The sequence below is a fragment of the Pecten maximus genome, chromosome 1 (assembly GCF_902652985.1).
Source record: "Pecten maximus chromosome 1, xPecMax1.1, whole genome shotgun sequence".
NCBI lineage: Eukaryota > Metazoa > Mollusca > Bivalvia > Pectinida > Pectinidae > Pecten > Pecten maximus.
The window spans coordinates 9,900,510-9,927,853 of NC_047015.1; the positions used below are offsets into that span (position 1 = coordinate 9,900,510).

The 27,344-nt window shown below is 33.1% G+C and overlaps 1 protein-coding gene across 1 annotated transcript in view; it reads right to left on the reverse strand.

The window, feature by feature from the left end:
- Positions 1-27,344, reverse strand: part of LOC117319975 (cadherin-23-like) — a 151,503-nt gene that overhangs the window by 115,985 nt on the left and 8,174 nt on the right. The window contains exons 2-17 of the mRNA XM_033874943.1: positions 26,341-26,407; positions 23,915-23,992; positions 23,518-23,714; positions 20,779-20,829; positions 20,194-20,283; positions 19,613-19,702; positions 16,678-16,689; positions 15,891-16,007; positions 12,870-12,995; positions 11,209-11,284; positions 8,011-8,129; positions 6,328-6,528; positions 4,718-4,882; positions 4,142-4,303; positions 3,946-4,007; positions 3,361-3,607 (exon numbers count right to left, since the gene is read on the reverse strand). Coding sequence (XP_033730834.1) covers positions 3,361-3,607; positions 3,946-4,007; positions 4,142-4,303; positions 4,718-4,882; positions 6,328-6,528; positions 8,011-8,129; positions 11,209-11,284; positions 12,870-12,995; positions 15,891-16,007; positions 16,678-16,689; positions 19,613-19,702; positions 20,194-20,283; positions 20,779-20,829; positions 23,518-23,714; positions 23,915-23,992; positions 26,341-26,392 — 1,845 coding nt within the window. The 5' untranslated portion in view covers positions 26,393-26,407. The remainder of the gene's footprint in view (positions 1-3,360; positions 3,608-3,945; positions 4,008-4,141; positions 4,304-4,717; positions 4,883-6,327; positions 6,529-8,010; positions 8,130-11,208; positions 11,285-12,869; positions 12,996-15,890; positions 16,008-16,677; positions 16,690-19,612; positions 19,703-20,193; positions 20,284-20,778; positions 20,830-23,517; positions 23,715-23,914; positions 23,993-26,340; positions 26,408-27,344) is intronic.

A 27,344-nucleotide genomic window follows, 5' to 3' on the forward strand; every position in this document is an offset into this window, starting at 1 on the left:
ACTTATCGGATCCTCCATTTTCAATATAGTATCGTATTATGTTGTTGGGGCTGGTGGCATCATCATCTGTTGCTGACACATTGACGACGGTTTTACCTTTAAACAGATACAAATATACGGTAGACAAAATTAACACTCTTTCTGAACAAAACCAGCATTGTTCGAAAATCAACACACGATACAATCGGCAACTTACACAAGACAAAAGACAATATAGTACATATGTAGCGGATTATGTTGTTTGTGTTGGTGGCATCATCATCTATGGCTGACAGTATTTTGACGAGTTCACCTTAAAAATAGTCGAATTTGGTGCAATACACGGCTGACAAAAATAATAAGCTTTCCAAACCAAATCTTAGTTTTTCGAAAATCAATCTGCGATAAAATATTCAATTATGACGAAATACTGTTGATTTATCTATATTTAACTTAAATTGACATCTTCGTTTTATTATGAATAATATAGTAGCATAACAGTTGTGGATCTTACAACAATGAATTCTAACTTACTTAAACACATTGAAATCAAGAATCACCGAAAGACGATGTAAAATTAAACTGCATGTCAAAAGATGAAAATACATATATATTAACAGATGTTATTCAAGGATTGACATGACTATATGTTTGATGTATGGAGTCATAATCTCAAAGGTTTGTTATCAGAACGATTTGGTGTATATATACTTGTTCACCTTTCTGTATATCTGATTTTCGTCTACAGACACAGTTTCATTTTGAGATGGAATGCATTGAAAACAACACAATATCATAAATTTATTTAACCAAACCGATGTTTACATTTCACAGCAAAAGTTTTGCACGTTAATGGACAAAACCGCTGTGTGGTGTAGTTGTACCTCCTCCTTCTTTGTCAGGACTCAGAATTCTAAACTTAATACATGTTTATGAAAAGAACTGTAAAACTATTGAAATATTGAAAAACATAATAACTATGAAATACAAAATAAAAGGAGGCGAGGAAATCATAGGTCAGCAAGTTTGTCAAACGTAACGTGGAAACTATGGAAACGATAGTAACAAGAAGACAAATGAATCATTAGGGGAACATGAATCTATTAGTAGTACAGTCGTCAGGCAGATGCAAGGTAGAAAGTTCATTAAGGAAGCATTATGCAACACACTGTTGATAACGAATTGGAAACCCGACAGACCACCAGGATAGGGTTATAGCTAAGGTTTATTACTGAATTATCATTATTACGCAATACGGCGTAAATTATATGTGAAAGATATTTTGCATTAAATGTTTACGTAACATATTCATAATTATTACAAATATTATTTGAGAAAATCACATTTAATAAACCAGGAAATAAATTGTCGTAGACAAAAAAATTAGCTTAATTTTCTTAACAACTGATACTGTCACTAAATCATATATATAATACTACGTAACCCATCACAGTCTAAACAGACACGAACAACCTAAATTTTTATCATTAACGTTAGGGTGGGATGGAGAAGTAGAATTTTAAAACTTGCCTACACTACCCGGCAAATAAAATTGAAAGTGAAGCGTTACTTAGAGACATTGATGTACATTTTATAATTTCAGATTTATTCAAATTGACTGGATGCGTATGACCCTATCAAGAGGATGTTGTGTCCCATGATTGTTTACTTCTAATTGAAATATAGTAATTTTGATGTACGCAATACCGGACGTGATGAACTTGAGAAGAGAAACGTATGTAAGCCATGTAACTGTGCTTCCTGCCATAATTAATAACATATCACCACAATAATACATACAAGTAAAACTCAATATGAATTCCTTAAAGAAATATATTCGTTGCATAAAACGTAAAATCTCCGTAAAATAATGCAAATACGTATTATAAGTATAAGTTGTTTTATGCAATTTATGTTGTTAACATGAATCAGCATATCAGGGGATGCTCATTATCTATAATTCTACTAAGTTTAAGAGAGAGCACAGAGGACCACAGCAACAAAATTGATGTTTACACTTATTAATAAACTTCAGTCTGGCGCATAGGAATTTCTGTTACATTTTGGGAACTTATGTTTTTACAAAATGATGCAAATCAAAAACAATATGCCATTTGAAAGTGTAAATGTTAAAATATCTAACGGGAATGGATACGACAATGGTGTTATTGTTGAACTTTATATCTGTTTTACTTCTTTGGTATGTCTTTTGTATAATCGTTGGACTGTTCTTACCTTGTAATGAGTTTTCAGGTATCCTGGCGTTATAGCTACTTTGTACAAACTTCGGGGTATTGTCATTCTCATCCTTTTAATCGAAAAGACACAGAATATACAAATGGAATTGTCATCAATCATCAAAGCTTCATCTATGAAGTAACACTAAAGTAATTATCTAACATTAACCATAAATAAGAGCAATTATCAGACCTTAGCAACACTATGCAATGTATTAGATATTAACTCACATGGACGTTGATTGTAACAGTTATGTTACTGTATAGAGGCGGTATCCCCTGGTCTTCTGCGATGACGATCAGTTGTATCTGTCCATCTTCTGACGGAGGTGTGAGGTTTTCATAGTCTAGAGGATATTCAGCGATAAGCTCGCCAGTGGTGTCGTTGATAGTGAAATTACTCTGAAGATTTGTGTCTGGTATGTGTAATCTGTACCACATATCACTATTACTTGTATCGCTCTCATCGCCGTCATTTGCCTGTTTAAACAAAAACAAACACAAATACGTTTTAAACAATTGCATTTTCGTCCTGGTCAGTCTAATAGGATATGAGCAATAAAATGGTCGTAATCGTGGTGGATTTAAATGAATGTTTAATATAACTACTGCATCATGGCCTTGTTTATCATCACCCGGAGTCAAACCTTTCTGTACGGTTTTCAACTTCAAGTTTCCGCTTTCTGTTTTATTTTGTATTTTTTAGTATTTTCTTCTCAAATCAACCGTTTCCTTCATCTTTTCTTGTAAACATAGAGCGTATATCGTTACCATAGTAGCTATCCTGATGGACATTTACCAACGTCACGTGGTGGCGCAGGCAGGATATATATTTATATATATATCATAACTCCTTCCTATCTAGTGTTTCGTTTAAGTTAGAAACCACATGCAGATAGAATAACTTACTTCCAGCGGAATAAGTGTAGATATTCGTTACATATAAACAGCCGTAATACCCTCGAGTTTTGAGTTGGGGCCGTGGTGGAATTGGTCTACTAAAGTGATTGTTGCGTAATATTTCAATAGCAATGTATTGAAATGCTGTAACATAGTATGCATTCCTTCATTCTAAGTTTCAGGAAAACGACAAAGAACATTAAGGAATGTGTAATTTCTTATAAAATAAATCTGTATTTCCAACCTTGATCAGTATATTTGGCGTAAATTTCTTCGTATTTTCGTTAATTGACATCTCCACTGTATCATATAGAAATTCAGGTCTGTTGTCGTTAACGTCGGAGAGAGTAACTGTTAATGAGACCACCGCCCTCTTGTCTCCTCCGTCAGTAGCTATCACCGTCAGATAATACGTGTCGCGAGTCTCTCTGTCAAGTTCACCAGGATTTCCGGTCGTGTAAACCGTACCGTTTTGGTGATCAATAAAAAATCTGTAAATTAATGATATCTACAGATTAGATGTTGTTATGATATAATCTGCTTTGTTTATTAGTCTAGTCTGAAGAAACAAATTATTTATCGTTTTATTTATGTACAATGTATCTTAAATATCATACATGTACAATACACGATTTTTGCTTTATTCTCAAAGTGTGAAACAAACAATTAACTTTGAATTTGGAAGAAACAAGGAAGAGTAAAAAGAAATTTTTAATGTGGCCCTTATTTTATTCAGGGATCAGCAAAAGAAATGTTTTGATCTTGGTTTATTGAGTATGAAGTATGTGAAATATATTGAAGTGTACAGTTAAATTTAAAGAATACTTACATAGAAGAGCCTTTAAGTGTATAGCTCAATTCACCGTATTCTGCAAGATCTTCATCTCTTGCCTGCAAAGCATTCAGTATGAATTAAAACGCTATAATATGGTGTTTCTAGTTCATAAAATACCAAGACTTTTCTATCTGTCAAACTGACTGTATAGTCACGAATTGACCAATGGTACTATAAAACAAACATTTACCGTAATAACGGTAACAAACGTTCCAGTTTCCGGATTTTCTGGGATGGTGGCGGTGTAGTCGGTCTGATTGAACGTTGGATCATTGTCGTTGGTATTGTTGATATACACAGTTACTGTACATGTGGCAGACATGCTACTGTTAACCTCCCCCCTGGCTACCACCTGTGCATAAGTAAAGCTCAGCTTATGAAAAATGTCACATATAATTACTTATGATTACAGTAAAAATACAGAAAAAATTTAATTCCGGGGTACATTATACAAGAACTTTCAAGTCATATAAAATTTACTCAAGTTTGCTCAATGAATATTTACTTTATATTAATTTGCAACTATATAGACAATCGTCTTTCTATTCAAGGTACATAGGATATTCAACGTTTAACAAAAAAATGTGTAGAAATAAATTCTTGATAAAATTAAAACAATCCTTTCTTCTGCAAACGATGAAGTATAAGATAAAATAACCTTATAATACATTCAAACATGTTACTCTAGTGATAATTGTTCATCCGATATTAAAAGACAACTGAGACATATGTTTACAAAAATTTTATGAAATTAATAAAAACTTACACGCAGTTCAATGCTCTGCTCTGTTTCGTAATCAAACTTATAACCGTTAACGAGCCTCAGTAAGAAGGTAGCTCGGGAGATAATACTCGAGGGTGTGGCTTCAACACAAACACATTTCGTTCCATTTGCATAGTTAACTGTTAGGCTGAATTCACTGTTCGATCCCTAAATAAAGAGACAAATAATAAAATAGTAATTGGGTAATTGATAAGGTTCTAAAATTATCACAACGTCTTAGATAAATTACACGGTGTTGTTTAATCTTTACTGGTTTATTGCCCAATACATAATGCCATTGAGTGTCATTTTAATTAAAGTTCAAATTCGCTCCGATATATATTTGTAAGGCGAACTTAGATTAAACACGTTCCGATCACGATGAATTCACAAGATTTCAAGACTACTGTTTATAGGCATGTAGATAAAAAAATATATATGTAGATAAACAATTGCTGGTAATTAGACACACATCCCTGCGATACCAAAAGTTTTGGTTTCAGTTGAATGAATCGCTATTTATCATCTGTTTGATTAAGAATTAATCATGTTTTTTTTAAATATAGACGAACAGGGCTAATGTACGAGGAATTGCAACATTTCAAAAAAAAAAAAAAAAGATCCCACTGTGAAGTATAGGTTATCTAAGTCTGTGCCAGAGTTTTCCAGATTTTTTATTTAATGATAACAAATGCTTCAAAACTTGAACTTGAAAGTAAGTGACCTAATTTAAGCGTTAATTGTCGATGAAGTTAAAGTGGAGAGAAGAACGTGCCGGTGGAGTGTGGGGTGTATGGCTATGAAAAGAAGTAGTTCTCTGGGCATGGTATTATTGTTATATTTATTGTTGTCAATTTTCTTGCATTTGGTAATTGTAATTTGTTTGTCATAACCAACATCTCAACTATAAACGATCTTTTACAGTGCAGCTCTTACGACTTTCTCAGCTAAAATTTCAAATTTTTCACTCAGTCGGCAACCGTAAATCAACAATCAACCGCACATCAATAAATCTGTAACCGAATAACCGATGAATTTTTTTTTAAAAATCGATAACTGAAGAAAATCAATGATTTATCACCAACGAATAATCTGTTTTGAACAATTGCTAAAAGGTTATTATGATGTATCACAGTATCATACATTACAATCTAAAATTAGTTTCCGATGACCATTTATGATTATTTTGATTTCTATAGCTATCGTCGTCCGAATGATGTTAATGGTGTCAATATTTGTACGTTATAAACTATAGTTATAGTGGACATTTTGAGTATGTGCATGTTTACATTTGAGGAAATTGTAATTCTTCAAAATACGTTCATAATTACTACTTATACAGAAAAATGTGAGATAGCGAGGAACAACATCCAACACGACCCCTATAAATAGCCCCAGAGAACGAACAAATGAATCAGGCTCGGTGCGACATCCACGTTGTAATGTAGTGTGTCGAGCCACTTTGCTGAGTTGACTCAAGGGTCAGAATCCAAGAATGAACGCAATGAGGTTTATTTGATAAGCCCTACCCACTCTAAAGCCTTCCACGATTGAGAAGGAGAAGGAATGGAAAGGAATGAAAAGTAGTGTATAATGATCTAACTATTTCTTACCTGATCTAAATCGAAAACGTCGATGCCGACGGACCCAACGATGATCAGGGGAATGCTTGACATGTCTTCCTCTACGTAGGCCTCGTAATGAGACTTCGTAAAGGTGGGGACATTGTCATCCACATCATCCACCGTCACTGTCACTGTGGTACTGGATGTAGTGTTGGTAGGAGACTCCCCTGGGCTCAGTATTTCTCTAGCCTGCCAATGTCATAGAATAGCCCACAATAATAAACATGCATATACGATTTGAAACTATATTCATTTCATGTAAGAACCCTTGAAAAGTGTCTTAAAGTAAAACAAAAAAACAAAAAAAACACACACACCAAAAAAAAAACAAAGTTGAAGGACAATCATGCGGTATCCTATATGAAAGTTCGTGTTGCAGTGGTGATATTTGTATACTATCTTGTTAGAAGCATTAAAGTATTACTCTTTCTTTGCATACAGTCAATTATTCCACATATTAGGGAGAGGACTTATATAGGTGTTAATAATATCATACTGTCTATACATACAGTCCATTGTTCTACCTTATAGGGAGAAGACGTATATAAAGCAAACGACATGGATGAGAGACCAACGTTAACAATGTTTTATAAAGATAGCCGATATGTCCCCTAAGCAGAATCCCAGACAGATACTGATTTTGCAGAAACAGTTTTAGTATGTAAACGTTATTTTACAACATAAGCGAAACAATTTTTATCGCAGAGAAAGACATTACATAACAAGTTATATAAACTAATGGCCATCACTTTTGTTCGCTCAGATGTAAACACGCATATTTTAAAGCGGAAGAATCCTTTATAAATGATTATAACATTCAGTTTTATGTTTTAGTTAGACATCAACAATAATAGTAAGTTTTTAATTTCAACAAATTTATTTACATGGAAGGAAAGTCAATAGGATTAGACATCTGGCATAGTTTATCTTAGTCTTCTCCTTAGTAACAACAGTTGGAAAGAAAAACAGACAAATATAATGTATATGTACACATGGATATGACAAATTGACATAAGGGGAGGTAACTCCTTGAGGTTGTTAGACGTATTCAATGCTTTTTTTTATGAGAGTATCCTTTGGCTTAGGGTACTTGATTTTAAATACTGGATTATCATGTTTTCAGGGAATAATACAATAATACAAAGCAATGAAATATTAATATTCATATAAATATACTGTTAAAAATAAACATTTGGTGATATTGAATTAATACCCCCCCCCCACCCCCCCCCCCCCCCCCCCCCCCCCCTCAACAGATACAGGCCACACAGTCCATATGCATAACACATCAATAACAAGTATCAAAACTGCCCAAAGCCAATTCCATCTAGTGGATATTAAACAAGTGCCATTTAACAAATGTTGAAGTGTGATTATCTACCAACTGGATAATCGAGGTATACTGTGTATTGTTATATCATTAAAGTAAGTTGCAGTGGGTTGACTCAGTGAATAGCATAATTAAACCAAGAATTGATGATAATACATATATATAGAATAATAGAATAATATTTATGTCACGATTTCCCAAAAAATTGAAAACGTCAGTTGATTCAGACTTTATAAATTGACTTTTATTTAGTAACAAGTTTCAATAGCATTGATGCAACCAACATTAATCTTATGATTATTATATAATATGACTTCGATGTCAATTCATATGAAACAAACCTCGATTTGAAAGCTGCATACGCCCTGACGTTCGGCTACAATTCCAGTATCTCTGTCTAGTACATTTATAAGTGACAGCTTACCAGTTGTACTATTTAACATGAACAATATGGAACAATCTGAAAGAAGAGCAATGGGACATATCTTAAATATTTTTGAATTAATTCTTTTTAATATTAGCTCATCAATTATAGGGCAAAGCTGTATATTTCTACCTCAGGGAATCATTACTGAAAACGAAGAATCATTCAAGATTAAATTAAAGTCTCATTGGTGTTTTATTTCTTTTTATTCCATGAATTTAAAAATATTCGACTGTATTGATTACGTTTATATCAAATGGACAAAATTTTAGCAATCAGAGAGTATATTACTACGGTGGCTGATTTGTGCCATTTCGTCCTTTCGTCTTTTCAAACCAAAAAGCCGAAAATTAAAATTTCAATATCTTAATTCTCGAAAATTAATAAAACTTAAATTTCGTCTTATCGACTTGAAAAGACGAAACACCATACGCGAAAAGACGAAATAAATGCACGCAAATTAGCGACTTTAATTCTCGTCTTTTCTGGTTCATTATTTTCGTCTTTTAGACTTTTTGCCAAAAAATAACATGTAAATAACATGTAAATAAGTAGATAACTATACAATTAAATAAAACAGACAGAAAACAGATAAACGGTTGTGTGCATGTACCAATTGGCCAAACAAATATGCATAAAATAATTTTTACACCCCCCCCCCCCCCCCCCCCCCCTCCCACACACACACAATCTCTCTTTCCCTCTAGAGGTATATATTTTTATTATGATTTTGTTTTTACTAATAATAAGAATAAGTAAATAATCGGCAATGCGGACGATCTACACATACACTGTACAAAAACCTGACATCACAATATATAACAAGAGTTCCATAATACGACCCGTCGTTGATGGGCATGTAATAATATATATTATATACCATAGCTGTTCAAAGTCATTCAAAAGCACTGGATATTTTCCATTGTCTTATAATACTTTCTTTTTGACCCTTTATGTATTTTTCAACCTTGAATTGATTCTTTATGGTATTAGTAATAGATACATAATGGGTACGAGTGATATATGCGATATGTCACGAGTACCCGTATTGTATCTGTTTTATCCAATGACAGCCGAGATTTTGTCACCCACGTGCCTAGGGTGGAGCTATACAATTGATCAGAACCTGTCACTGTGATATGATTCTCGCCAATTTCTGACAAGTTTTGTTTTCTGTCGCAGAAACCCATTCATTTCTAATGAGACTGTCAACCATGACGGATCAGGTACTGAGCATTGATGTCAATGTGTGCACCGACCTCGACGATATAACATTATCACAGGCCGTAGATACGTATGAGTATGAACTGGAAGATAGTGACGATGTAGCTACTGACATTGGATTATTTGATACCAACGAATTAACTCAAACAATTGTTGTAAATAAACTGAATGGTAATGTGAAAAACATGTGAAAGGCTGCAGTATTCGAGGGAAATTACACAAACCGCTCCGGAAAGAGGTCCTGCACTACTTCCCTTTACCAAGCAGGTAAGTCTAAAATCATATTGTTTGAATAAATTGTAATTGAAATACTTTTCGTAAATTTCGACGTTCACAATGTCACAAATCCTTTCAAAATCCATGAATTTTTTGCTGTTATCATTTTCAACGAAAGTGTATTGTTACATTTGGCGTAATCTGTATAACCATTTTTTTTTAATGACTGAAATTTTATAATATGTATCATGTAATTGATGCGGTTTGTTTTACTGATCACTTAAAATGTATTCTACCTAATAAAAGATGAACAGGGTTTTATATTCTGTTTCGTCAGGTTTTAATGAACAACTCATTATATACAGGACGGTACATCGCAGCAGACAAAGTTTAGCTTATTTTGTTTAACGTCCTATTAACAGCCAGGGCCATTTAAGGACGTGCCAGATTTGGAGGTGGGGGAAAGCCGGAGTACCCGGAGAAAAACTACCGGCCTACGGTCAGTACCTGGCAACTGCCACACGTAGGTTTCGAACTCGCAACCCAGAGTTGGAGGGCCCCCAGCAGACAAAGAATTTTTTTAAACAGCATTCGTATTTCATTAAATTTTGTTTGAAATGTATTTCCTGTCTTTGTTCATTATTCAAGCCCATATTTGAAATTGGCCCCGCCTCAAGACTGAGGCATTGACCAATCAGAAATACCATGTGATATTACAAATATCACATTTGTGATATTTGAAATATCCCATAGTATGCAATATATCGCCAACAAGATCAAAGAAAAACTAAAGCGTCATTGGATAAATCAATGTGTTGATAAAATAAAATAACTGTTAAGACATCTAGTTTTGTATATACATGTATAGGTTTTTATAATATTAATATCTCATTTATCAACATAACATTGGTTTGAAACTATTCCAAAAAGAAATGATTCTTTATTATAAGCAAAAGGTAATAAAAGTGTATCTAACAGATTTTCTAATCTCTGTATGAGCACTTGTACTTCTCTACATTCCCATAAACAATGCAAAATTGACTCATTTTCTAAATTACAAAAAAGTACATAAAGTACTTGGTTTTAAGTTTATTTTATGGAGAACGGTGTTTGTTACTAAAATATGGTCTATGATTTATTTAGTTTGAAACTATCTCAATTCTGATTTTTTTTTTTTTTTTTTTTTTACAAGTTTTCTTTATTAGAATTGAACTCCTGGTTCCATTAACTGGTCCCAGTAGGTGTTGATGCTTTATTCTTGAAAAAATAGATCTTGTATAAGTGGTATAATAGGCTGTGGAATTCTGAAAATTGTGATTTCTAAAATACCTTTTGATAGCCAAAATTAATCCATGATATTGCAGAAAATTGGTATTCTAAAATTTTGTAAAGACTCCTCATAAGAAAGAAAGGTTAAGTTGTCTGGATTTTTAATAAAATCGTTCACTATAAAAACACCTGCCTTGAACCAATTTCGAAAGAAAACAAACTTATTATTAACATGGATATTTTTTAAATTAAAGAGGAGACTTTAGAATATACTTTATCCTATTGTCATATTTTGCACATATGCATGGTAACATCAAATGGTCCTTTCTACAATATAATAAATTTGGCATACGTTTTGGCATTAGACGATTTCTCCATAATACAAAATTGGTACATATAATACTACCTGAATCATTAAGGCTGTACTGAATTTCACGAGGACTTCTCCTGTCGCCATCCTGGGCAAGGATGTAACTCCCGGACTGAGAAAAAAGCAGAAAATTCAATTCATTGTTGCTTGTAATTTACATTTTTGTCGATACTGTATCTCTGTATCAGATTAAAACATACAGAAATCTCTCTCTATTTCCCAATACGGTAGTTGCATTAAGGTTTAATAAAAGCTGCAAAGTGGGATCGAAACAATTATAAACAGCTTCACATTATGACAACAGTTTCACATGTGTTAAAGCCCATACAGACTGGCCATAAATGACAAAAAGATACACTGTTTGACGAATTATCAATATTTCTACCACGTTTGCTATGCAATGCCAGTTTTGATTGGTTTAAAACCATGTATTATTTGCCAGTAATACACGATTGTGGCAATAATACACGCTCGTAAGTTACAATCTTTCCCCTCCAAAATCGTGCATTTGTAAACAAACATGGCGGCGCCCAAACGTTTGAACGTCGGAGACCGTGTATTTTACAACGGAGAAATTTGCCAGATTGTTAATTTCTATCAACCCATAGCAGACTTTGCTAAACAATATGTTGTAAGGTCAATTTCCACTGGCAACCTTTGGAGAGCATTTCTACATGAATTGCTGGCCGATATCCCTGAAAGTTATCGTAACGTTGCCGTCAACTGGCTTGGGATTGACGTCAGCTTTTGAATATTCATTAGCACGGGCGATTTATCATTTCTTGTGAATTGTAACAGCCATGTAGCGACACATTTCCCGGGGTTTCGTTTCCGTTTTTCTATTAGTAAGAGGTATATCTCAGAACTAAATAGTACATGGTAGAATAGAACTAATCAACTCTGACTCGTGTATTGTTGCAGGATATACAACGAGGACGAGGATATTTTGCAATTTTAATTAATAACTCGGGCCTGCAAAATATCATCGTCCTCGTTTTATATCCTGCAACAAGACACGGATCATCTTTAATTTTTTCTTAAATAACTGCATAAGTCAGTATGGGCCGAGAAGTATGCAAATCCTAAAGAGAAGTAAGATGTTCAAATATTGAAAGAGAGGTATACTAAACCAACAAAAAAAACCTGATATGATAACCATGCCATAACTCAAACTCAAAATCAATGGAAAAATACAATATATAAACAAGAAATATAGATTTGCATATAAATATTTAAAAAAAAAAAGAACTTCATGTAGAATATGTATAACTCTAGAGAGAGTTAGCGTCTTCTTTTTCATAGAGGTAAACAATTATTCAAATTAAGGTCATATCCGTGTAAAGTCACAAAAAGAAATACGAGCTAACGCAGTAACGACGAACCACCCAGTAGGCATATGCACAGGGAAATATAAAATCTTCAGATGTGTCCATGACCTCGACCATAACACTCCCCTATGGACTTCATCAATCTGCAACTAGCGCAACCTTGTCCACGCATCATTGTCAAGTACAAACTATTATCTGTGGAGTTTTGTGAGACACCACATTAAGTTATAACTGTAAACTTTAGATATTTCCATTGACTTATCCCTGCTGTAGTCAACTTCCATATCATAATTTTAAAGAAAGCATCGCGTATCTGAAAACAACGCTACACATAATTTAAAACCATAAATAATATATAAATCAATTTACCCATAACGAATTTTCTGTGATGGTAAATAGGTAAGGAAGGTCTTGGAACTTTGGAGGCGTGTCCTGAACGTCTGTCACTGTAATAACTATTTCAGCACTCCCAGTCAGTGAAGGGCTTCCACTATCCTGAAAGTGTGAAAGCGAACTTGGACATTTTAATTAATCTAAATTCAATCCATTTCTTATCAATTTTGTGCAAAACGTTAAGATATGTTTGGCCGTTCATCCCCAGTAAACACAGTGTACACTTATGCGTCCCTGCGATATCCAAGTCCATAATATGAGTCGTTGCATTTTCTGAAAATGTTGTCAGATGCACATACAATGTAGGAAGTGCTTTTTCTTTCCTGTATATTGCAAAATAACAATAATGCTAAATGCAATGATGTTTGTTTTGACGCCAATTGCGACTTGCTTGATTTAGAAAGAAAATCGAAAATGGAAAGGATAGTTGACTTCGATCACTTTTCCCATCCTGTTCGAGTACTGGTCAATTTAGTTAGGTTTAATTGTACGCATACAAGTTTTAATTAGAACTAGATTACGATGTGTGATTTCAAAGAGCAGAGCATGGCCACACGTAGGCTTGTATGATAACATTTGCGAGAAGTCTATTTAAATGATCATTGCTTTTCTATTTTGTTTACACGCATTTCGTCCGTGATCATTAGAATGTAGTCTTTTCCGAAACTTCTTGCAACTGTTCAGTATTTTCACGATCATAAAACCATTATGTCGTATCAAAATTGAATCCGACAGCAAAGCTCTTCAATATAACAGACTGTATACTTCATTGTCAAACTTACATGGATATTGCACCGTATTACACGTTCTGATTTGATACCTTGCTTCGTCTGTCTTATTTATATACAATACACCTGAGACATCACAGCTAGATCAGTCACTAGGACGAATTACACTCTCGCCCAGGTGTGAAGTCCACAAAATCGCATATGTATCAAATACACAACTCAATTTGATGCATTTGTGAGAAAAAAAACTAAAAAAATCGCAATTCAAGTTATTCATGAAATAAACAATTGTTTTAAGCTAACATTTCTTTTCATGCATGAAATACTTTGTTAGAGAAAAAGTATACAAGGTTATATTGATATCCTTTACAAGTAAAAAATATCGCAATGAATCTTAACACTTGGTTATGACGGTATTAGGCGTATATTGCGTAGTTTGTTATTGATTTTGAATTCCAATACTATTTAAATGAAATCAAAGAAATGGAGCAATTTCTGTCTGTAAATGATGGTAGTGACACATGTTTACTTAACCAAAACTGCTTGTATGGTTTGTTCAACATATATCTTTAAAACATCCACTGATTCAGTGTATACATGACTTGTAACGATACAGTTTTGTCAACTCGGCAATATAGAATACAGCAAATACTAATGATAATGATTACAACGGCAATTACAATATCAATGATTTGATTTATGCCCGATAACATATTTAGTATATAGCTCATCTTTCATATGGCCAAGATAAGATGCATATGATATACACAATATCTAAACATACAGAAATAACACTGTGCATGGAAGTATATAAGGTAAAATTCATAAACACAAGCAGCCAAACAGGGAATACTAAAGCAAGACCAAATGTCTCGCATCGCAGAAGTCACTACCATCAATAAATGGTTTGCGAAAATTCAACTGTTTTGTCTTAATTTAGCAAATATTTGATCCAGAGTACTATTTTTATTACCTTTTGATATTGTGAAGTGGCGTGAAATATTGTGGATTTATTTTTTATTTTTGATCTTTTACCAGTTAATCGCTTTAGGAAAATACTTCATTTCATTCCATTTCATTAAGGAGTAATTTTTAGTTTGTCGATCAGCCTCTATTATTTATTTGTATGCTACCCGAGACATTCACCATAGGCTCTATTCTATGCTGGTATGGTACTCGCGTTACGTATCATAATGTATATGCTTTATTTGTATGTACTCCCCGGCATGTAAACCGAGTTACTTACCACAGCCTCTATGTCATATTGGTATGTTGACCGAGTTACTTACCACAGCCTCTATGTCATATTGGTATGTTAACCGAGCTACTTACCACAGCCTCAATGTCATATTGGTATGTTGACCGAGTTACTTACCACAGCCTCTATGTCATATTGGTATGTTAACCGAGCTACTTACCAAAGTCTCAATGTCATATTGGTATGTTGACCGAGTTACTTACCACAGCCTCAATGTCATATTGGTATGTTAACCGGGCTACTTACCACAGCCTCAATGTCATATTGGTATGTTAACCGAGTTACTTACCACAGTCTCTATGTCATATTGGTATGTTAACCGAGTTACTTACCACAGCCTCTATGTCATATTGGTATGTTAACGAGTTACTTACCACAGCCTCTATGTCATATTGGTATGTTAACCGAGTTACTTACCACAGCCTCAATGTCATATTGGTATGTTAACCGAGTTACTTGCCACAGCCTCAATGTCATATTGGTATGTTAACCGAGCTACATATCACAACCTCTATGTCATATTGGTATGTAAACCGAGTTACTTACCACAGCCTCAATGTCATATTGGTATGTTAACCGAGTTACTTACCACAGCCTCAATGTCATATTGGTATGTTAACGAGTTACTTACCACAGCCTCAATGTCATATTGGTATGTTAACGAGTTACTTACCACGGCCTCAATGTCATATTGGTATGTTAACGAGTTACTAACCACAGCCTCAATGTCATATTGGTATGTTAACGAGTTACTAACCACAGCCTCAATGTCATATTGGTATGTTAACCGAGTTACTTACCACAGCCTCAATGTCATATTGGTATGTTAACCGAGTTACTTACCACAGCCTCAATGTCATATTGGTATATAAACCGAGTTACCTACCACCTTCTCTATGCTATATTTGTATGGTATCCGATTTACCATAGTCTCTATATTATAATGGTATGTTACTCCCGTTCCTTTACACAGCCTTTTTGTTATATTGGTATATCATTAAAGTTACTTACCACGGCATCTACGCAATAGAGGTAAAAACTCAGCATCTCGTAATCCAGCGGTCGGTGAAGAGTCAAATTGCCGCTATTTGGACTAATGCTGAATGCACCTTCATATAAATCTGAAGACTAAAGATTTCCATGAGATATAGCACGTTTTATTATGAATTGGAGGCTCAGTGGTCTGTTGCCGGAAGAATATACAGTAAACATACCTTGATGATTTGAATATGTGCAATATTAAGACCGATGCAAATCAGATGTTAATCTGTAGATGATTCTAAAAATATCAGAGTAAAATAATAATGATGAAGCGATCCTTCCTGGGTCTCCTGACGCTCACATTTGATTGATCTTATCAGTTCAATGTAGGACTGATATTTCCCTATTTCCCTTCTTCTCCCTGGTCCTATTTGCCTCTTGAAAACTTTACCTATATATGAAACCCAATGAAGATCTAAGAACTCAAAAACTAAAAAAAAAGAAGAAAAAAAATGTAAAGCAAATTTTATTTCTTCAGCATCCATATGTAGATAATGGTAGTCGTTTATGGATATCTATGAGTTTATATTATTTAATCAATAAGTGAGGAATATTTGAGAAATAGCGATACCGAATGGGAACTGTCAAAGCCAAAGATGGCTACATGTTTCAAAATCGTACGAGCAACGAGCTAAGGGCAAGGTTTTGTTCATGGACGTACGACAGACGAAGGAGGATTTAAATATCAAATGAAAATGATAAAAGACTTCATTTTATAAAACAAATATCACATAAACAATTGAAAGTGAAAATTCACCTGACCTGTAGCCTGTAAAAGGACATATATCGGATTTATTTATAGGCGCTAGTTAATAAAATAACGCATTTTTTTTAATGAAAACGTTTTTCTGAGAATATATATATTGGCCACTGTAATAATAATTGAATACAAATAGGTAATACAGTTTCAGGTGTAACGATAATGATTTAATAGACATCGTTAAAACGATTTCAGATTTGATCATGATAATTCAGTGGGGATAATAATTATTCAACAGACATCATTCGTACGGTTTCAGATTTGAAGATAATACTTCAATAAACATCGTTAATACGATTTGAGATGTGATAATAATAATTTAAAAGACATCGATAATATGGTTAGAGATGTGCCAATACTAATTCAATAGATACCGTTAAAACGCTTTCAGATGCGATGATAATAATACAAGACATCGTGAATACGGTTTCGTAGGCGGTGATAATAATACAAGATATCGTGAATACGGTTTCGTAGGCGATGATACAACTCAATAGACACCACCTTTACACATTCAGATGAGAACAAAATAATTAAATAGACTTCGTAAATACGGTAAGAGATGTGATAATAATTTAATTTACATCCTTAATATCAAAAGAGATGTAAAACAATAATTCAAAAGACACACGTAATACGGTTTCAAATGTGATGAAATAATTAAATAGATGTATCATTTATACAGTTTCAGATGTGCTGATGATAATTATATATACCTTGATAATATGGTTTTGGTGTAATGATAGTAATTCAATAGACATCGATTCTACGTTGTCAGATGTATTGATATGTGTTCAATATACATCGTCAGTACGGTTTGAGATGGGAAAATAATAATTCAATATACATCGTTGACGCGGTTTCAGATATGACAATAATAATTCAATTCACGTTCTTGATACTGTTTAAGATGTGATAAAATAGTTCAAAAGATATCGTTAATACAGTTTCAGATGCGATAATAATAATTCAACAGAGACTGTCAGCACGATTTGAGATGGGAAATAATAATGAAATAGACATCGTCAATACGGTTTCAGATGAAATAATAATGATTTAATAGATATCGTGAATACGATTTCAGATCTGTTAATGTTAATATTATTATATAATAGGCACATTTAATACGGTTTCAGATGTGAGGATAATAATTCAATAGACATTCTTAATACGTTTTCAGACGTGATACTATAATTACATTGACATCCATAATACGGTGTTATATGCGATAATAATAATTCAATATATATCGTGAATACTACTAGAGATGTGAAAATAATAATTAAAGACACATCGTTAATATCATAAGAGATGTGTTGATATTTTACTTGATAATAAATCAATAGACATCTGTAATACACAATTTCAAATGTGATGATGACAATTCAAGACATCGGATTAGGTTAGAGATGGTTTCAAATGTAAAATTATAATTAAAAAGACATTGTTAGTACGATCTGAGATAGAAAAAATAATTAAATAGACATCGTGAATTAGGTTTCAGGTGAAAAAAAAATTAATTAATAGACATCGTGAATACAATTTCAGATCTGATAATAATAATTCGATATTGATAATGAAAATTCAATAATCATCTTTACTACGGTTTCAGATTTGATAATAATTCAATGAAGATTCTTAATACGGTTTCAGACGTGATAATATAATTAAATAGACATCGATGTCTATTTAATTATAGTATCACGTCTGAAACCGTATTAAGAATCTTCATTGAATTATTATTTTCAAATCTCTTACCATAATAATGATGTCTATTGAATTATTATTATCAAATCTGAAACCGTGTTAGATGCGATAATTGAGGATTGAATAAAGTTATGTTGAGGTGTAAGGGGGTATAAACCCAATAGGCCTTGAGACAAATTTGATGAATTGCGAAGCAGTTCATAATAAATTTGTCTCAAGACCTATTGAGGTTAATACCCCATACACCTCAACATAACTTTATTCAATCCTTATATTTATATTTTTTTTTTTATATTTTGTATAATATTTTGTCCTTGACAAATAGGGACTTGTGCAAGTCTACCACGGAACTTACCGAAATGTACGTCTTAATTAATAACGAATAAAAACAAATATTATTTTTAATGGAATTTATTTCATATAAATATGATCACTTTTGAAAAGGAATTAAAAAATAGAGTCCCCCACTTTTAGAATTACAAATGTATTCCTACGACGGACTTGATATTGTTCATTGAAAAATGACTTGAATTAACTGTGGTAGGTTCATTGAGTCTGAATTGAGTGGAAATATAAATATTAATAATTGAATAGACATCGTGAATACGGTTAGAGATGTGAAAATAATAATTCGATAGAAATCGTTATCAAATAAGAGATGTGAAAATAATAATCCAGTAGACATCGTAAATACGGTTTCAGATGTGATGATAATTATTCATAAGACATCGTCAATAAGTTTAGAGATGTCATAATAACTCTTCGATAAACATCATTAACACGGTTTTATAGGTGATAATAAAATTATTCGACACCGTCTTTACAGTTTCAAATATGATCAAATTATTCAACATCCATCGTTAATACGGTTTAAGATGTGATAATAATAATTCAAAAGACCACGTTTTCACGGTATCAGATGAGTTTATAATAATTCAATAGACATTGTCAGCACGATTGGAGATGGGAAATAATAATCAAATAGACATCGTCAATGCGGTTTCAGATGAGATAATAAAAAAAATGGTAGACATTGTTAATACGGTTTAAGATGTTATAATAATAATTCAATAGACACCGTAAATACGGTTAAAGATGTTAAAATGTTCAAAAGACATCGTTGATATCGTAAGAGATATGTTGATAATAATTCAATAGATGGAAATAATACTTGTATAGGCATTGTTAATACGATTTCAGATCTACATATTTCAAGAAAGCCTACCTTTAAATGGAATACAAAATCCTTGTTCGTACCAGAATCGGCATCTGTTGCTGAAATACTGGCATCGAGTGATGCTGGATAGGGCGAGTCCTATAAATGCAATTAATACTGTAAGAAAGGACCTTGAAACAAATTTAACACATATATGTATTGATACTGAGTCCGATTATATGCAAACTTACAGCATAATGTAGGTTTTTAGATGCATACACTCATATGTACGAGGAGAGACGTCACTTTGTAAGTGCAGACACGCGTAATGGAACAAAGTGTTGCACATGCTAAACAATATCATATATACGCAAAACTATGATGGTCATTTTTAATTATTGATTCTTGCATGTTTAATGAAATTATGTACATGCATGTAAGATTGGTTGTCGTTATGTTGTAGATATGCATACTGATAAGGCTCAACTGTAAGTGAAGTAATTAATTAAATCATTGAATGTTAAATCCCATTTACGTTGCTAATATGGCTTTTATTTTTAAGTAATCTTCAATTCAGAGATTTTATTTAGTTCTTTTTTTTACCTAAGTGAAAGCTGGTAGCATGTTTCAATATTTCTATCATACATTACCTCAGGTATTTCATATATATAAGCTGATCTCTTGAACTCCGGTGCGTTGTCATTCACATCACTCACAAAGACGTGTACGATCCCGGTAACCTACCAGTAAAACATACGTGTGGACAAACAATAGTACGATTCTTTAATTTTTATTACATTTCAGTACATTGATAAAACATCATGTGTATCGAATTTGATTGAAGGTACAGAACACAAACATTACTCAGAAACTATTTTTTTATTGTAAACACTAACACCATTGGTGTACATCCCGCCAAAGCATATTTTAATTTGCAAACTAGAAATGATTTACCTAACAAGATTTTAACCTATTTGCAATAGCCTCTGTACGTGTCATTTGATTTTCCCCTTGCCTTGTTATAACGAAAACAGTCTCTTAGTACATGTAACCTGATCTCGTTATGCCAACATAGCTATCTTGCTAAAGCAATATAAGCTATATAGTAATCCCGTTATAGAATAAGTAAACAAATCCATGTGACATGTAAAGGCTTCTGTAGAGATATAAGATTACTCAAAAAGTTTTCATTTTGTCATTATATTGCAAATGGATCTTCGCTGGTCATATCTTACCGTGTTATTACCATCATTTGCTGTGAAAGATAATGTCACTTCCTCATGTCCCTGTAATATTTAAACACCAAACAATTGTTATCATGTATGATTTACAGAATGCTTCGGGAAGACTCAAAATTATAATCAACGTACAAAGAGAGCATGGTTGAGCTGTTTTATCTTAAAGTAAATGTTAGGCTTGATACGACGTTTTAGTCCATATCTAACCACGAAAGATAGATTAAAAATTTTCGATTTATATGTTTTTCCATGTTGATTTTTTTTATATCGCAGTCATGGGTGTAACTCATATTTAATTGACTTATTTTAGCCGTACCTAATGACACACCTTTCCGTTAAATGTTTAATCGTATCAAATAGATAAATATTTTAAATTCAGAAGTCTATGTATGTTACACGAATGTCATAACAAAGATGTTCCTGAATAATTATCAAACAATGTGTCTTGTAAACGATTGTCATAGCTTACGGGATGCTCATGTTAGAATGATTTCCATTGCCAAATCATAGTACTGTTTTTACTCACAATTACGAACATTTATCTCTAATATTAAATAATGGAATATTTCACCAAATGACATGAAGAAAATCAGTTGTTTTGCTACTTCTAAACATATACTTTTTGTCTTAGAGTACCATTGTTTTATTACAGAAAGTATGACGTTTCCACTGTCCACTCTTCTATATCTTCTTATGATACAGTTTTGATTAATGAATTTTGATCTCTTTTATATTATACTATATTAGCATGTAACTGTGACAGCTTGTAATTGTTCTATTAGCATATAACTATGTCAGATTTTATCATAAGCTATATTAGCATGTATGTTCATTAGGCACCTGACATTTAACGACGAAATACCTATGCATGAAACTTATGTATTCTGTGATAATTAAAATGAAGAAAACTGTAATATAACTTTACTTCTATCCATTGTGTATATTCTAAATGTTTATCTTCAATAAGTCCCCTTCTGAATAAAGTCTTTTTAAAAACACATCCATTCATTGCATTTAACAGTATGTACTTATATCGCTCATAAGCAACATCATCCTTTAATAATTTATATTATTACTTGACTAATATGTTAAAGAGGTATGGCGCATAGTAAAGTTATCATTATTACCAAGATATGCTGCCTTTTTAGGGATCAAAATAAAACCAAAAAGTGGTATATAGTTAGAAGAAAGATGATTTTACACTGAGTAAGGGGAAGCGTGCGTTGTACTGAACATCTTATTCACCTTTGAACTTGTGAAGGTTGCATTTATCTAATTTCAGTACTATGCATAAAGCCGTTAAGTGATGCATTTGTATTTCAAACGTGTAACTCAAGATATATTAAGTTTAACATAGACCTTTTTTATGCACTGCATACTATCTGTGTGTGATGTATATTTATTACATTTTTGCTGTGAAATTAAGGTTGTATAGCAATTTTCACACCCGATTGAAAATATCAATTTTGATATATTTACCCAATTTTCATTAATCAGAGATGATCATTGAAAATATCGCTCTTTTCGAAGCTACATTATTTGGTGATATAAAAAAAAATAATAACGAGGGCTGATTGATAAGTTGTGAGCGTCATATTGAATGATTTGAATTTTGCCGGACAAATTGTATATATTGTTTTTTTTTTAATTTTTTCAACACAATCCCCTTCAGTATCTATACACTGGTATATCCCTTTATTCAGCATGCTACTGCTATCGTCTGCTTCTGCTATCTCCAACTATCTGACAAATATCTGTTAATTCAATCACTGTCAATGCAGAAATCACGAGCGTAACTAAGTTAACTAAATTAGAGCTTCAGTTTATATGCTTAAGTTTCTATCAAGCCTAACACAGCGACATATATATATATATACATTCAAAATTGGTAATAAGCAGCTAGTATATCAAAATACAGCGTTCAATCCAACTAGATGTCAGGTCGAAGGCATTTGATTTTTTTCTCACACTTTTGCATATGTAAGATACATTTGTCCCATGTGGAATATCAATGTGGGATATCTTTATCCCGCATAGTTTCACCAAGTGACATCGTGTCTTTAATTGTGTGACGTCACTGGGAAAACCCTTCTGTTTGTATATATTCATGATAACTTTCACAAATGCATTGTCTCAATTTTTTCTATGTGTCATTTATAAAAAAACAAAACAAATAAATTGTGACCATTGACCTATGAATTCAGTTATTGTTACTGTCTGTCAATAATCTATTTTTACAGCGGAAAACTAAATACTGTTGTATATGACGTGATGTCAAACATCAGTCGGCAGTTTCCGGGAAGCCGATCACTTCTGACAAACATTAATATATATTTGTTGTTATCTTGACACTTTGACAGTCAGCTTATTTTTCATGGTGTACCGCAGTTATACCATCATTTTTTCTTATCTTTCCAAATATGTAATTGGTTTAATTGTCGGCCACTGAGAAAAAATGCAAAGTTTTTATATGGTTTCGCTATGTTTGATCGATTTCCCAATGCATTTCACGAAAAGGGTGTGGGAAAAATAGTCCATCTTATTTTAGGTATATGGGATGGGGAAATTGTACCCTCAGGTGTAGAATTTGAGGTCAGAACCGAGGCTTGCTAATATTGTTATTTAACTTCTGGTAAGCACTGTCTAAATGTTTAATCATATTTTGTATAGTATAATGCTGCACAGTTTGCTGTATATCTAAACATATTTCATTCTATTTAAACATTCTTTAAATACCTGGTAACTCTCCAAATATCTCACCCTGTCGAAGTCGAAATTGTCCGGATTAATGAGATAGACATTTCCTGTCACAAACCCGTTACGGCTATTGGTCTCATTCAAGTAGACGCTTGAGCGAGTGAATTCATCATATATTCCGAGGCTGATGTTGTCATTGTTAGCGTCAGTGACATCAAAAGATGTGATGAGGGAGCCTGTCATTTAAAAACAACATAGTAGAAACAAAAATGAAAATAACAATGGATTGTTTGTAAAATGACATTTGGTTGATATCAACACAATCAAGACTTTACTTGATTAACTTCATTATTTGATTTTACTAAGAAGGAACATTTGCTATTGAAACAGGTTAAAAGCTTTTGTATAATAAATTTCATATCAGGGCGATAATTACCGTTTGTCTTGTTCTCTGGTATGAATTCGGTGATATTCGGTTGAAATTGGGGTGATGATTGCTTTAACCGGACTGCATCTGTAAATGATTCAATAAGTGTTCATACAAATTCACATCTTTTCCACTATACTTGGTTGTTAATCCATATGCCAGCAGGGTGTCGTATGTATAATCCTCAAATGTAAATTTTATCTTATCCATTTTCGTCACTTATGGAATAACAAAAGAGGAAGCGAGTAAAGGATATTGTTGTTCTAGTTCTAAGTCGATGAAAGGAGAGACGAATATGAGACAAAGATAAATTTACATGGAGCAAACTTTTATTCATTATCTCTCGTAAAATGTCCGTTACTGCACACCGATCTGGACCATATATAGTGTACTAGAATGGAAGAACAGAACAAGATAAAACTTTAGGAGAAGTTGCTTTTTCTTGTAATTGAAAAGATTAGAAACCATAAGAACATAATGTAACCGTAAGGAATGACATGGATACTGTATGAATTGGATATACAAGTTAATAATGGAGGTTCTACATCCAATAATCGTGGAGATATATTGAGGAAATAACAACTGAGGATATTACTGTTTGACTACTTTGATATAAAGTTACATGTATTCAAAGTTTATTAATATAATTGATGTACATTCTTCTCCATCAAAAGTCATTAAAGGTTTTTTACAATGAAGATATGCATATTGTGCCTTAGTTTCAATACCTTTTTATATTTGTTTCCACTAAGAGTAATTTTAACAAGGCAGATGTCATCTTGTACAGCATGGAAGAGAAATCATGTTCGGTGTAATATATTGATCAAACAAAACTTAACTTTACTTTTGATGTAAAGTTGCAACTATTATACTCAATGATTTCCCGATTCTATTTTATGGATAAGAAGTTTTGTGTTTTGAATAATAATAGTATTGAAACTTTTCGCCTTCAAGATTGTAAGCTTATTTTTTGAAAGTTACAAAAGACACGGGCTTCATATCCAAAAATCACGAGTCGTGTGACCTGTTTCTAACAAAATTATATTGGCTTGAATCAAAGGGAAACTTGGCCAAGTCTTATTTAGCGTATGCAAATAAGGTGTACAGAAGACGGCCGGGAACCGGAGATATGACGTCCTACGATTACGTCAATAACAATTGCAGCTCGGGTCAAAGTTCGAATTTTTGACCAATTAAATGACCGGAAGGTCATATTCCACTAGCGGAATAAAATACATATATATCACCAGTCGGCACATTTATACAATGGCTTGAGAGTTGAATAGCATAGCGTATTGTGGTAGAAATGACTATATACTATTATCAACACAATGCATGTGTGTGGTAGGTCAAACTACTGTGAGTCAGAATTACCTTATTCTGCTTCTGAATTGCGTATTTTGTCACAAACTTATATGTATTTCGGACTGTTTCCCACATATTCTCTATGGAGGTAGGTGTTAGCGGTCTACTTTATCATAGCGATGGCACCGACAGATCAGAGAGGCTATGTCCACTCTATTTAATTATGTTTGTGATGAAATAGAACGGACTGTTTTTGCTTATTCCCTGATATAATCAACCATGTGCATCGAGTTAAAAAAAAAAGAATGTGTAGCTCTGAAGATGATGCATTATAGATCTGTTGTTGTAGTTACTATTTTTTCTTCTATCTAGAGTAAAAATTAGGTACAAATGTTTTCTTTCAAATTCTTTCTGTCTATATAAAAACATGTAGATTAATCGTTAAAGAATGCCATCAGATTCATGTAGATAATGTATATATATTTAACATAGTAACACAAATGAGGAAGGAAGACAACTTTTTGACTCGTGCCCTGACTGGGCCTCGAACTCACAATCTACGGCCTCCAATCGCCTAGCCAGAAATACCCGCAACCCGCTGCGCGACATCGGCGTTCTTAAAAGAGAACGTTTCAATGGCGGAGTGATGGTCGGTCCGATACTCTGACATGATCATTGTGGAAGTCGTCTATTAGATGATATGAATACATGGATCGCAATGTATTTTCATATATGGATACAAATTGTACATATATTATAAATATTTCTCTCGGTACAACTACGACATGAAATTCAAATCTATATCTTCGGATCACCAACACATAGTGTATATGTTACATTGTACCATTAAATAGACAAATAACATAGTAACACAAATGACGATGGATGTGAAAATATGTTTTATTTCTATATGTGATCGTTTGTAAATTACTTGTTTCTAGATAAAGGGGCAGATTGACTCGAAATTCGACAATTTACTTGACTGTACTGTAGTTATTACTACTTGACAAATTACGTATATAAAAAAAAATATGTATACCGTACCCTCTAACATATTGATTCTAAATAACTGAGAGGAACCTTATAATCACTAACCATACTCTTAAATAATGGTTTTATAGAACACTCACCAATAACAGATAACACAAACAAGAAAATCACATGATGTGGAAGCCTCTTCATCGTCGGACATTTGTTCTGGAAATAAGGATAGTTTTGATCAGAATATATATAAAATATATGAAGGATTTTATTTTACGGTGAATATCTTCATAATTTTGCAGTTTAAGAAAAACCGTTGTAAAAACGAGAACTGAAGAAAAACTGATTAAAAATCTCACAACGAGTAAGTACAGTTTATTCAAACATCTCATGACCATCCATAACTGTTAATACACCTCATAACCATCCATTTGTATTGATACACCTCAAAACCATCAACTACTGTTCATACATCTGACAACAATCCATTGATTTTAATTCATCTCACAACACCATTACTATTGATACACCTCACAACCATCCATTAATATTAATTAATCGCACAGCCCTCCATTACTATTGATACACCTCACAACCATCATTTACTATTCATACACCTCACAACAATCCATTAATATTAATTCATCTCACAACCATCCATTAGAATTCACACACGTCATAATGAACGATTGGTTTTGTGTTAATAGTGAGATAATAACATGGAAGTCAAGTGGTGATGTAATCGTTGTTTCAAGTATCGTTTAATTTAAGACTGTCTTGTTGCCCATGGCAGAGACACCTACATTTTATAACTGTCAGAGCACTTGGCTTGTTGGCCAGTTGAGTATGTACGATAAGGTTAATCAATGACCTCAAAGGTATAGTCAGTTCCAATGTAAGCCTCTGAGTTATGCACACGTCTATGCTAACATTTAAGTCTAATACAAATGATATGTTTGTACTACAGTATCTGGAAATGCGAGAGTAACAAACTGGTGGCAGCGGTAAAGGTTTTTTTCAAGTCTGGGACTCCGTTATTATTGTTATAACGCGAACTTGATCACGAAACAAAAGGTCTATTGGAACAGGAGATTGAGAGACTGCGATGAAGCTCAGACATTATCAGCTGCTCAGTCTAAAGTGGACTAAAGCT